Source organism: Aphelocoma coerulescens, chromosome 1, assembly GCF_041296385.1.
Source record: "Aphelocoma coerulescens isolate FSJ_1873_10779 chromosome 1, UR_Acoe_1.0, whole genome shotgun sequence".
Lineage (NCBI taxonomy): Eukaryota > Metazoa > Chordata > Aves > Passeriformes > Corvidae > Aphelocoma > Aphelocoma coerulescens.
This window is the reverse complement of record NC_091013.1, coordinates 39,842,135-39,855,610: the sequence shown is the minus strand read 5'-3', so window position 1 is coordinate 39,855,610 and position 13,476 is coordinate 39,842,135. Positions and strand designations below refer to the sequence as shown.

The 13,476-nt window shown below is 37.0% G+C and overlaps 1 protein-coding gene across 2 annotated transcripts in view; it reads left to right on the top strand.

The window, feature by feature from the left end:
• The window catches only part of PCCA (propionyl-CoA carboxylase subunit alpha), a 271,576-nt gene that overhangs the window by 92,770 nt on the left and 165,330 nt on the right, over positions 1-13,476 (top strand). For both annotated transcript variants that reach the window (XM_069007866.1, XM_069007874.1), the window contains exons 10-12: positions 1,392-1,494; positions 6,156-6,250; positions 11,813-11,963. In XM_069007866.1, coding sequence (XP_068863967.1) covers positions 1,392-1,494; positions 6,156-6,250; positions 11,813-11,963 — 349 coding nt within the window. The remainder of the gene's footprint in view (positions 1-1,391; positions 1,495-6,155; positions 6,251-11,812; positions 11,964-13,476) is intronic.

The window sequence follows — 13,476 nt, the reverse complement described above, 5'->3', positions numbered from 1 at the left end:
TTTCTGAAGTGCAATAGCACACATCCTTCGGTGAAAGAAGTCAGTTGTGAATAATTGTGCATAAAACTGTGACACAAAAATGTTTACAAAGCAAAACAGAGCCTTTGATATTGGAGTTAAAATAGCTGTAAATCTGTTTCAATAAGAAACACTGTGTATGGCTGTTTGTTACAGCACTTTGGTTTTTTTTGACAGATCAGGTAGTGCACAGAATCGCTGATTTTGATGTCCCTTTTTTCTCTTAACTAGGTAATTAAATATATTGAAGTTAAATATGAACTTAGGAAAGTTGTACATTAAGTATAATGTCTCAAAATTACAACATGTATTATCCCATAATGTTGAAAGAAGGTGAAGATACACTTCTAAATATACACTTTTCTCTACTGTAAATTTACCTATCTTGTGAGTCTATGGTCTGGGTTAACTACATTCAAGAGGTGGAAAGCATGAAAACTTCAACTCAGTTGTGCTGTAGTTCTTATTCTGGGCACAAATGTCGGAGATGCTGTGTTTCAGTAGTCAGTCGCACAGACATTTGACCAAGCTTTTCATATGTATCAACATGAATGGGACTAATACACCACTTACAGAGCCTGTAGAAAATGTCAGTGAAGCCTTTGGGTCCCTGCATTATGCTCTATCTCACCCTGAGAAAGCTGTTCATGAAGTTGTTTGTCAGAGGTTTTGAGCCAAGGAGTATTCTTTCTGTTATTTAGAGAAAAAAAAGTTAATAAATAAAGTATCTTTATTTTGTTTAACTACATATGTAAAAGAAGAAACAGAGGGAAGCATACAGAATGCTCCATATAACACTCACTTGTACTTTAAGGCAGGGAAAATCTGCTAGTACAGCTGGTGTGTTCTGTGAAGTCAAGTATTGCACCTTTAGGTTGTGTTCAGTAGTGGAATTTTCTATATTACATTGCAGTTCTTTAATGCACAACTAACCAACCTCTGCTGTTCTTGAGTATTGAGGGCTGTGTGCTGTAGGTAATGGTGAGCTTCACCTTTATGTCTGTATAACAAGTACTTTGTGATTACTGGGTCTTAAAATTCTATTACTTTATTACTTTTGCAGAAGAAAATGCCAACAAAGAAAATGAATAAAAATTGTTGTAAATGTTCAGGCTTTTTAAACACACTGAAATTTTTTGTGCTTTGAGAATGGTTTGGTTTGACTTTTTTTTTTTTTTTGTCTTTATAAGAAAAGCATGAAAAAAGGGATACCCATTACAGAATCAAATGCAAATGTTATAACTTGGTTTTTGGATGTGTGTGTTGATTAGTGAAGATCGACTGTTTACTGAAATGAGTAAGTGTTCTTTCTTGTATGCTTCAGGACTTAACTTTTAAAATACAGATTATTATTTTTGTTTTCATTATTTAAGGGAAGGTTTTAGGTTTTCATCTCAAGAAGCTGCTTCAAGTTTTGGTGATGATCGCTTACTGATAGAGAAGTTCATTGATAACCCTCGTCACATAGAAATCCAGGTTTGTACTATTATTATTGCTACTATTAAGTACTGTGTATTTATTTAATGAGGTTTTAACTCATAAATAAATCAAAGTTCACGATGTTTCAAACACTCCACTAAAAAAGGCCTAGAGTCTTGTGTTTTCCGGTGTCTTGGGTCATTGCTCAAACTACATGGCTATCATGTACAATACAGCCTTCCTGTTTTTATTCTCTAGCCTTTCTTTAGCAGGAAGACTGAGCTGTGCTCAGTTTGTTGGGGGAGAAAAAAAATGTTATAGGCATCTGTTCTGAAGGCTGGAGATTTGAACTCTGGATCCTGTTGGAGTGCTTGAGTGCAGCAGAGGATGAAGGAGTTCAAGAACTGCCATGCTTAACAATTTCTTGCAAGGTCTAGGTGTTTTTTTCGGTATTTTGGAATTCTGCTCTGAAGTATCTAATTCTGCTTGGGAACTCAGGAGGATTTGTGTCCCATTTTGGGCAGTTTGTGGTTCAAAATCAGGTGTATTCTCTTTAACTTCTGCATTATTACCATTTCTATCATTTATTGGATTTAAGAGTTAAGTCAGGTCTGCTAATGCAGACCAAAAGTTGTTTCTTTTAGGCACTCATTCCCAAAATTATGATTTAAAAATTTGTGATGTTTGATCTTCTGTAGGTAACTGAATTGTGTTTGTCAATAGCCTTGAGGTATTTCCTGACAAGAAATCTATACAGGGCATATTCATTTCCTCAACAGAAATTTCACTTTTTACACAGAAATTTAATTTCTTTTTGTCCAAAATCTAAACCCTTTCTGCGCTGTGACGTGGTTGTTGGATTTTTTTTTAGATAGTGAGAACCTGAAGTATCTCAGTAAGTAAGTGAAACAACAACAGTAAATTTGATACTGTGGAATGATTTCTAAGAGAGAAATATTTAACATTTTTCACTCTGCCAGATGTGTGCCCCAGCCTGGTGCTTCCTGTGGGGCTAACTTGCATATCATAGAATCCTAGAATGATTTGGGCTGGAAGGGATTGTGAAAGGCCATCTAGTCCAACCCTCTGCAATGAGCAGGGACATCTTCAACTAGGTCAGGCTGCTCAGAGCCTTGTCCAACCTGATCTTGAATGTTTCCAGGGATGGGGCATCCATCACCTCTCTGGGCAACCTGTTCTATTGTTTCACCACTCTGAAAAAGAAATATTTCTCCCTTATATCTAGTCTAAGTCTATTATTTTGTAGTTTAAAGCCATTACCCCTTTTCCAGTCATTAGCCTTGCTAAAAAGTTTGTCTGCATCTTTCTTATCAGCCTCCCTCTAAGTACTGAAAAGCTGCAATTAGGTATCCCCAGAGCCTTCTTTTTTCCAGGCTGAACTACCCCAACTCTCTTAGCCTTTCCTCACAGGAGAGGTGTTCAGTCCCTCTGATCATTTTTGTGGCTCTACTCTGGACCTGTTCCAACAGGTCTATGTATTTCCTGTGCTGAGGACTCCAGAGCTGGGTGTAGTACTCCCAGTACAGTCTCAGCAGAGAGGAGTAGAAGGGGAGAAGTGAAGAAGGAAGAGAGACATGAAGAAACAGTCTGTAAACAGTGAAACAGCAAAATAAAAAATGGTGTAAAAATGAAATCTAAACCCCACCTTATTGTCTATTGAAGGGTCATGTAAAGGTATATAGTGAACTCTCAGTTTCAGCATTGATCTTAGGGTTCAAAAGAGGTCAGATTGCTAGAGCATCTTTCTGTGGTCTCTTGCTATGGCTAATAATTTTTGGCTGCCTGTTTTTTTATTTTATGATCTTTCTATTTTATGTGCAGATCACTACGCCTTAAAGATCTTTCTTTCAGTGCATGCGGTTTTGGGAGATTCAGCAGGTTCCTACTGATTCTTCAATGACAAAAGTTAGATGAGATTGGTTCCTTCATACTTCCATGAGTTCAGGGCAGATTTTACACAGTCTAGATTCCTTTGGGTTTAAAAAAAGGCTACCCCCAAAAAATTAAGCAGTACTGTATTTAGGAACTGTTGAGTAATTTCAACAAAATGGCTTTGCTATTAATAATTTATAGTTTTATTTATAGTGGGTATACAGTGAATGTTGTTTTCCTTATACAAGCACTTTGATGGTACTTTTTAACAATATCATAGCATATCATTTTAACTTCATGTTCTAATCAGCTTTAGGACGTTGACCTTGGTTCATTTTCAAACTGCTGAATATACAAACAATTTGAGACCAGATGCCAAATATTTATTAATTTAGCAGTAACTTTTAAATAGAACTTTTTTTAGCTTTCTTATATTTCTCCAAAGCACTGGTACTTAAAATTGTTAAATAAGAAATTTCCTGTGTCTAGCTATAAAACAATCACTTTGTAAAACATGAGAAAAGACTAAACAATTAACAGGAAAATAGAGTCCAAATACACTTTATGCTTGAACTGATTTGAAGTCTTGTTCTCCTGAAGTATCTGATAAAAGGTTTAAAGTAAGGGTACATGGAATGTCTACTACTTGGCTAAACAACAATCCTGCAACTGGAAACAGAATTTTGCTGAATCATGTAGGAGGGATTCCACTGCATAATACTTAATTATTTTGGCATGTAGATGTACATAGCATATACTAATGTCATAATCATCTAATCCTGCAAAACAGGGCATTTTCTGTTATGAATATTTAGATATTAGAAACAAAAGCTGTAGCTGGGACATGCATTTTTAGTGAGATATGTACTGGAATCTCATGTCATCTCACAGATGATGATTTCAGTATGCTGCAAATGTTGTCTGAAATACAATTGTTTTGTGATTAGTTTCCTTTGCCGAAAATGGCATACACAGAATAAAAGTAAAAGCCTAATGCTGGATGTTGTTGGCTTGTTCTATTTATAACTACTTTCTCATAGTAGATGTTCATGCATGTCTCCTTTTGCCATTAACTAATAATGGAAAAACATTTATTTTAAGGTCCAGGTTGCTGAAATTTAGTAGGATATGAGAAATGTCCTGAATTGAAAAAAAAAAATTACTGCTTGGATTGAAAAAATGTATTATCCTCTTCAGAAAAAATACCTGGAGAGAGAGGAGAGAAGCACAATGACCAGTTTTTATTGTAATGTTCCAAGATTTTTTTGTTTGTTTGTTTTGATGAGACAGAATTCTGTGGAAAGTTGTAGGTTTTCTAACAGTGAAACAGAAGTGCTCATAGGGAATCATTCTACTTAAAGAACAGTGATTTTTCCATCAAGTACCATGCTATGCTCTAAAGGTACTGCTTTAATACTAAAATAACCCCCACAAAAAAACAGTCCAAAAATCTTTGGACCTCCCAAATGATTTCTTGTAGGACCCCATGAGTCTGTAGAGCTCCACTCATCTGGATTGGATGGGTGAGCATTTGGGTAGGAAGTACCTGGTTTGTTGTTGTGGTTTTTTTGTTGTCTTCATGAGTTCACTGCCTCATTTTCAGTCACACCTCCCCAGATTTTTCACGCCTTAGCAGCCATTGGTGTCATAGATGCAGGAATTCATCTTGCCTGGTGTCATACTTGCTCTGTGGTGCTAAAAGGAATAATAAATAATACAGATTCTTTGTCACAAATGTGAGTAGATATGGTTGAGTTCACACAGTTTGAGGAAGATTGTCTCCTTGTTTTATCTTGTTGGTTTTCAGTGTAGAACTTCCCTGTTAAAGAATGAAGCATGGATATTGTCATGGGTTCCTGCAGATCAGAGCAGCAAGATAGATGGAAAAAAAATGGGTTAGAAGAAAACTTTTATAAGGAAGAAAGGGAGCAGGTGTGGTGTGTGTTAAAAGAAATTGTTCTGAGAACAAGTGTAGAGTTATCATCGTAAGATGGGAAGAAGTATACTTGAATCTTCAAATCCGGTATTTGGTATTGGAAATGGCTGCATCGTACCATCAATTTCATAAAGGGACAGAGTTCCTTACTTTCACCTCTAGTTTGAAGTTGAAGAACTAATTAAGAGTTCTGCTATGCTGAATTTTTCGGCTTTTTTCTAGTGTGTAATTCATGTAGTTGGATTTGGATTCTTGATTTTGTTACCTCTTGGCTGCAGCCAAGAACTGTAGTTCTTGATTTTAAAAAAAATTTCTTGAAACTACTGCTTTAATTTCCTTTGAAAATACTGAGGAAGTTGCAAATTTAGTTCTCCTTAATGAGGATAACAGAGTTTCTGAAGATCTTTTTTTCTTCTTCTTCACTAAAGACAGGGCACTGTGGTTTGCTTACTGAGAAAGTTCCATTAGACATTCTTTCTCAAAGTCAGGAGCAAAATTTTGCATCCTTGGAGATGTTTATTTTGTTGGTTTGCTTTTGTGTAATTTCATAATGCAGTGCAATTTAAAATGCTTGAAAATGTAGTTTTAATCTTATTTCAGCCTTTTGTAAGAAGACCCCAAAAATTCAGAAATCAAATTTTGAAGTGAGAGGGTTTTTTTGCTTTCTACAGACTCTACGTAGAGGCTTTGGAATAGTCCTATTCAGAATTTGAAGGAATGTTCAATTAGTATTTGATATATAATTAATTTTCTACATGAGCTTTTTTTCCCAAGCTTTATTTTTAGATTGGGCAAAAACCCCCCAAACCCTAAATGCTTCATAATAGTATTATGTCAAAAGACCATATGCTTACATCTGTTAGTTAATAGCAGTGTGTTATTGTTTCAGGTTTTGGCAGATAAACATGGCAATGCCTTGTGGTTGAATGAAAGAGAATGCTCCATTCAAAGGAGAAACCAGAAGGTTGTGGAGGAAGCACCAAGGTGTGTATACTGGATTCTTGATGCAACTTCATGGTAACTGAAAGCACTTTTGGAAGGCTGCTGGTTTTATTTATTGTACAAATGCAAGGAAATTTTATTCTATTAAAAAGCACAAAGGAAATAAATGTTTGTTACAGTAATTTGACTGTAATGCAGTTTTGATGTTGTTCTTGAGGGCATTTAGATTTTGCTTTACAGTGTCTTTTCATAAGAAGACTGGTGTTGTGTAGTTAATTTTTTCATGATCTTGTATAAAATGGATATGGATCTTACCAATCAGATATATTTTGGTGTGAGATGATTTTGTTAATATATATGAGATTTTCTTTATATTCACTTTTGGATATAAAAGTCAAGTAAAATATGAAATAAGTATGAATTTTACCACAGATACAGGTATTTGGCTATACTAGAGTAATTGTGTAAAGGCCACATAATACTGTATATTTCCATTTGAATTGGAATATGAAGTATAAAATACTTTGCACCACGTTTAGTACCGTTCATGGTAGTGAACTAGAGATCTAGGTGTCTAGTACCTCAAAAGTGCAAAACTATTGTAATCTTGCAGGTTTAACGTGAAGCTGGAATACCTTGCTGCTATGCAAGAGATGGCCTTGCTGTGTTTTCTGTTGCATGGCAGTCATCAGAGAATACGTGTATAAAAAGCGCAGCAAGAAGTTCTGATTTCAGAAAGGCAGACAGATGTATATCACTGCCTGTGGGAATTGCCACTGTAATATGTTCACCAGCTGGGATGGGTTTGCCATATTTTGTTATAGCACAGAATTATGTGATGCAACAATTTGGGATGTGAGGAAAAGCACATCATCCAAATGATGTTTCTTTAGAGGTGCCTTGTTAGTTAATGTTGAATCATAATTGCAGGACTGCCACTGTTTGACCTATATTTTAAATAAAAAACCAAAGTTTAAAGATACAAATCCACTAATAAATCCTTCCTGGTAGGGCTTGTGGATTTCTTGGAAGCCTTATGCTGCTTATGCCTAAAGATCTTACTATGCTATTGTGGAAAGTGAGTACTTCAGGTCCTGATATAATGCACATGTGCATATATGTGTACCTAAGCACTTAAAAAAGGAGTGTCTTCTGCCTCTGTCTTCTGAGTGTATGTAAGGCAATGCCTGTCATTCCTGCCTGCTCCTTCTCCTTGCCTGTGGTCAATTAAAGTGGCGTGATACATCTTTCTCTCACCAGCCAGCTGTGATCAGAGTGTTTTCTTTCATCAAAAGTACCAGCCTTTCAACTTTCTTGGGCTTCTCTGTTGGAGTTGCCAGTAAGTTCTCATCCCCTCCTATATTTCTACAAGAGTGTGGGCAAGTCAGTAGCTTCCAAAATTTGGTGTGAAAACTTTTCTTCCTTTTTGTTGTTGAATGTTTTAGACTCTGCCAGACTTCTACTGACAGCTTTGGAAGTGCTGTGTGCCGTACAGCCACTTGCACTTGTCTGCAGAATCCACTAATTTTCAAAGGGTTACAAGACTTGCAGATAAGCAGGGCACTTACTTCTGTGAGACACCATAGAGACCCTAAAACCTCAAGCTAACCCTTCCTGGGAATGCTCTTTCAGTTTGATTGCTTAAGGACTCCTGGACGCACCTCTTCTGGTATGGCTGGATGAAGGAAATAGACTGTCCTCTTTTCTCCTGTTTTAAATGGCAGCTGCTAGTAAGACCTCTGAGATAGGTCAAACCTTTTTATTTTCTTTCATGAAACCCAGGAGATAGGGATGTTATGGGCTAAAATGTTTTAGGTTTTTTTTTTTGCCTTTTGGACAATTTAGGGCTTTTGACAGCCTTTTTTGATTTAGTGTATTATGATGGCATTTTCCTAAGTGTCTAATAAGAGACTGTGGGCCTTTTGGCTTGGAGAGTAACCTATGATTTTCTTAAAGCTAAGTCTGCAGCTGCTGAACTTATCCTTAAGGGATCGTTTTGTGTTTGTATCTCCAGTCTTCCTAGGGAAGTTTAGTCTTTTGTTAAAAACAAACAACAAATGAAAAACCCTCTCTCATTTGCAGAGAGAAGCCCCTTTAGTTCACACACGAATGAGGTTATAGTATTCAAGGGACCCCTGGTGTTCATGGTGGTCAATTCCCCAGATTCAGATAGGAGACCAACAAACTTTGCTTGTACCTTTTTCACATGGTGAGTTGTCCTACTCTGTTTTGGTAAGCACAGACAGTAAGACACATCCAATCATCGCTAGTGTTTTAGTTTGTGCTGGGCAAAGTTAGTGATGCACAGAGCTTCCAGTGATGTACTGCAATTTTATCTGCTTCTACTTTCACACATTTTTGGATATGCTGTCGTCCTCTTATTTCACAGAGGCTGACATTTTAAAGAGATGAGTGACATGAGTGACATTTAATAGTTCCTTAGTTGAGTTTTTGTTCCTCAACTGCCCAAACTCTTCTCTGTTCATTTTCGGAGATGGTTGCCATGAGACACTGTATTTTGGCAAGAAAAAATGCAAAGGTGTGGTTGTATTTTGCTGTCTGCTGGAGTGATTAATAAGAGATTGTTTCCCATGTGGAGAAAAACCCCATGGATCCTTTAGGGTCGATCAAAATTAAATGCACAGGAGTATTAACTGACAATCTTATTCAATAATTGGAGGACTAACTCAGAGGAGTGCTCTATAACTTTACTTTGGTGAGAACGTGTGTCCTATCTATCAATTTCTGAACCTGTTAGAAGCTTCTTAAAGCGCTTCAAATTTGCCTTGCCAGTTGTGTGCAGGAATGGTCATCTGTTCAGAGGCACTGACAATTTGAATGAATGTATATAGGAAGGAACTTGGCAGAAAGGGGCATTGTTGAATTAGAGAACATATCTACAGGTTCTCCTTAGAGTTCTTATCCATATATGTGTGTCAGACTCTAAATTTCCTCTCACTGTCTAGAAATCCTTGAAGGATTTTGGGTTAAGAGAAATGTGAGCCGGTTCGGTTTGTGACTGTGCATGTGATTCATAGGTGGGCACCGTTTAGATGTGGGGGCAGAACTGTGTTCTCAAATCCTTTAGCATATTTATGCCCATGGTCTGGTAGTACATAATAAATATCTCAAAGGATAATGTTTTGTATAGGTAAGTAATTTTTTTAAACAAGCAGTATGCTTGGAGCAGGGAAGCTGACTTTGACATTTAGAAAATTGAGGTTCACTCCCCCAGTGTGATGGAATCTTCAGAGGAAGGGTAACTGTTATTGATCACTTATTTTTTGTCCAAACTGAGCAATAAATTTCCACTGATGGTAACTGTTTGTATTTTTCAAAATATCAACCTTGTCTGTGAGTGAAGGTGTTAGGGATATTTTGGGAAGCCTTATCTCATGAAGTAGAAGTGGAGAGGTAACATCTCGCCCGTGTGGTTCGTCTCTCTGGCTGTAGAAACAATGTGACAAACCAATCGTATTCCCTTTGATTAACTTTACAATAATTTGATGAAGGTCTTATGAGTGAAGTGTCAGGTCTGATTTATTTTTTCTTTTTGATGCTTTTATTTTGTGACTCCTTTTTATTTTGTATCCTTTGGGCTGCCATAGGAGCTGTTTGGTCTAAAGAAGAACAGGTCTATGTTTGAAAAAGATTTAAAGTCAGGTTTAAAATGCTGTGTTTTCAAGTGATGCCTAATTAGATTTTAGAAGAGTTATTTTGGTTATAAAAGGTGTGTTGTTAAAAAAGGGAGAAACAATGTATTTGAAAGGTAAAGCAGCAGAGGGGAATATGAAAACTTTGGTTAATTAACGTAGCCAATGGTAGGGATGATCCAGTCATTTCAGAGTGTTAAGCTTAACTGTGTGGCGGAGATCAAGTTTAGCAATGTGACACCTGCGTTCCATTCTCCGGCTGCAGCAGGAGGTGAACAGTGAGATCTCCGACCTACATTTAACAAGTATAGGGAAGACACCACTGTAATGAAGGGGAGTAACTGTCTTTCATCTACATGAGAAGTAATAATGGTTATTCTAGAAATACAGTATGAAGCTGATATTGAGAAGATTTTGTTCTTCATAAGCCCCTCATTGACCTTTCATGATCAAAGCCCTGCAGAAACTCCACACTGAATTATAGATTGTTGATTTCATGTAATGTATTATCCTCTTACTGAATGAAAATAAGAAATATTATGAAACTATTTTACATTTACCAGTGCCTATTCTTATAGGTATGACACCCTTCTTGTGTCTTCTGATCTTCCCTTTCATCTGATGTAGGATCTGATACAGCTTTCTTGGAATGAGACTTGACTTCCATTTCCTGTTGGTCCCAATGTTTGCCAAGAAAAAAATTTTTTCCTAAATTCTGGAAATGCCTGCCTTTCGGTCCATCAGAATCTGTCTCTGGGCACTGAAAGGACAGAGGTGTGAAGTAGCACTTTTCCAGTAAAGAAAAGGATTCCACTGTCTCCTACTTTGCCTAGATATTTGCTCACTTCTTGTGTCATGTCAAATATGGATTGTTGTGGCAGACGTCTTTAGCTCTTGTGTGAGTTCAGGTCTCAGTGAAAAACACTCCAGTAAGTGCTGAAAGGTAAGTCCTGACCGAGCACTGGCTTCTGTCTGGGTGCAGTCCAGGGCTCCAGATGGAGCTTCACTGGCTTTGGGGCCACTTTAGATAGGTGAAGGCCCCTGATTGCTCCTTTGCAGAATTAGGGCCCACTGTTGAACCCCTCTCAAGAAATATGTAACACTTAGTGTTTTAGTTTAAAAGAGTAACTTAGAGGTAAGGTGGAAGTGACTGTTTATTCCCTTGAAAAAATACTTTTGAAATGATAGCTGAGTTATGTGCCTAATGTAAGTCAAACCAGAGATATAAATAATAAGTGTATTTACAAGCTTATGTAAGATGAACAGCTACATGGTCTTGCACTGAAAATCAGTGTATCAGTTTGAGGGGCAACTGGTTTCAAGGCTTTGGTAGAATACCACAGAAATATATATGTATCTAATTAATCTGCATAGGTTAATCTAAATTTATGGTAGAGGAGAGTAACAAGAATAGGTTACTTCTAGAAAGACTTCCACAGTCTTTCAATTCAGTGGCCCAGTGGATGTGGTGGAGTGCTCTCCTAGAATGAGAGACCTTGGCATTTGGGCAGTGTTCACAGTGGCTCCCAAGGTGGTAGGTGAGCTTCTCTTTGGTTGCACTTGAGTGTATCCAAGATTTGTGGAAAAGAATGTATTGAAATTAACGTGGATAATAAATATGTCTCCTAAGATTGCGTCAGTTTGTATGTCTTTTTTTTCATTTAATTTGCATTGTTATAGATCTGACTGTTCAAAGAGTTTTGTGTTCTTTTATATTTTAGAGAATATGGTTATTTATCCTGAATTTCCTGTACATTAGCAATATTGCAAAGCATGCAGTGTATCTACTTAGGGGTAATATAAAAGTAAAGACATACATTTAACAGTCTTGACATGTTTTCATAACTTAAATAATGATGCTGTCCTCTTTTGACCATCGTTTAAACAGAAGATTAAATGATTGAATAATTATTATTTTTAACTAAAAAAAGTCATTGTTTCTCTATTGTAGCACTTTTCTGGACCCTGAAACTCGAAGAGCAATGGGAGAACAAGCAGTAGCTCTTGCCAAAGCAGTAAAGTATTCCTCTGCTGGAACAGTAGAATTCCTTGTGGACTCCAGTAAGAATTTCTACTTCTTGGAAATGAATACTAGACTTCAGGTAAGAAAAACAACTCTTCAGATTCAGAAAAGTGTTATTTAAATAAACAGACCATAACCTTCTCCCATATTCAAGGGTCTGCTCCTGCAAAGATTTAAGCATAAGTATCTTGATGTATGTGAGCACTTCCCACTGAACTTAAAAGATCTACCCACTGAAATAAGCCTGCCTGTGCAAGGCTTTGCAGCAGTGAGCCCTTGCACAGCACTCAAGTAAACGTTCGGAGTTTTGGTCTTTGTTACACTTGACCTAAAGACCTTGCAAAAGGTCACAGGTAAGTGCCACTGTGAGTTCACATTAAGTAGCTAGCCACTGTGCTCTGAGGCATTCCCCTACTGGTCCCTGAAGTTTCTTTCTTATTTTTTATACTTTGATGATCACTTGTTGAGTTTCTCTAGAAGGGTGATTGAAACTATATGTGTATATCAGCAATAAAAACACTAGCAGTCTGCATAAGATTGAAATTGTGACTCGAATGCAACTGTAAAAAGCATGCTGACACAGTGTAGGATTTTTGTGACAACTCATGTAGTCAGTAGAAGCTGTTCTAATGTACACTTCAAGTGAACAGATGAACAGTGTTTTATGGAAAACACCCTCTGCTGCTTTTTTTTATGTTTGATGGATTTCTGGTCATAAGCTAAGAAAACAAGTATATAACTTGAAGTCTGGATATCATTCCTGAAGATTGGAGGAGTGTTCAGCTTGTAAGCAAGTCCATTCCGTTGCCTCTATCGTCCTTTTCTCACTTTGTTAAATTACACCAGTAAGACTGAAATATGGAATCAGTTTGATAAGCTTCTCATTCTGTTTTAGCTACATTTCATTAGGGTTATGTCCTGTGTGCTGCTTCTACATGTGGGCAATGAGAGAGTGTAAAGAGATCCTTGTGATCTGACATCTTTGCATGACTTTAGGTAATAATTGGGTAAATTTATGATTTAGGTAAATTTATGCTTTGGGTAAAGAAGTTAAAGAGACTTTGGGGGGTGTTGCAATCTTCTGTGCCAGGGGAAGACTGCTGGTAAATTTTTCTTGCCTTGCAGGACAGCAGCGATTTTGGAATTAGCCATGCCAGTCACTTTACATGCCTTTGCTAGGCACTATCAGGTCTACCTTAGATTCAGTTAGAGGGGGTAGTGGTTATTGACAATGTATAGTTCATTAAAATGTTATGAAGAATTCTCTCACTTTGGTCATACTCTTTTCCTGATCTTGTAGTTTTTGAGCCAACGTGTCTTCAGTGACTTCACGTTCTTATTTACATAGAAGAAAATTAATTTATGGTTTTCTGCATAACCCACCAGAATTTCAAAACCATTTCCTTGCTGTAGTATTATTGACCACGAGTTCCTAAATGGAATTAGTGATGGGATATCCTTGGACTCCTTTTTGTGGTTTGTTTTTAAGACATTATCTTTGCTGTTTTGCAGTGTCTTTACCCTGCAATACCCAGTGGTACGTGTTTGTAGTCCCAAATTTCTAAAGTCTCCACATATGCAGGAAGAAAGCT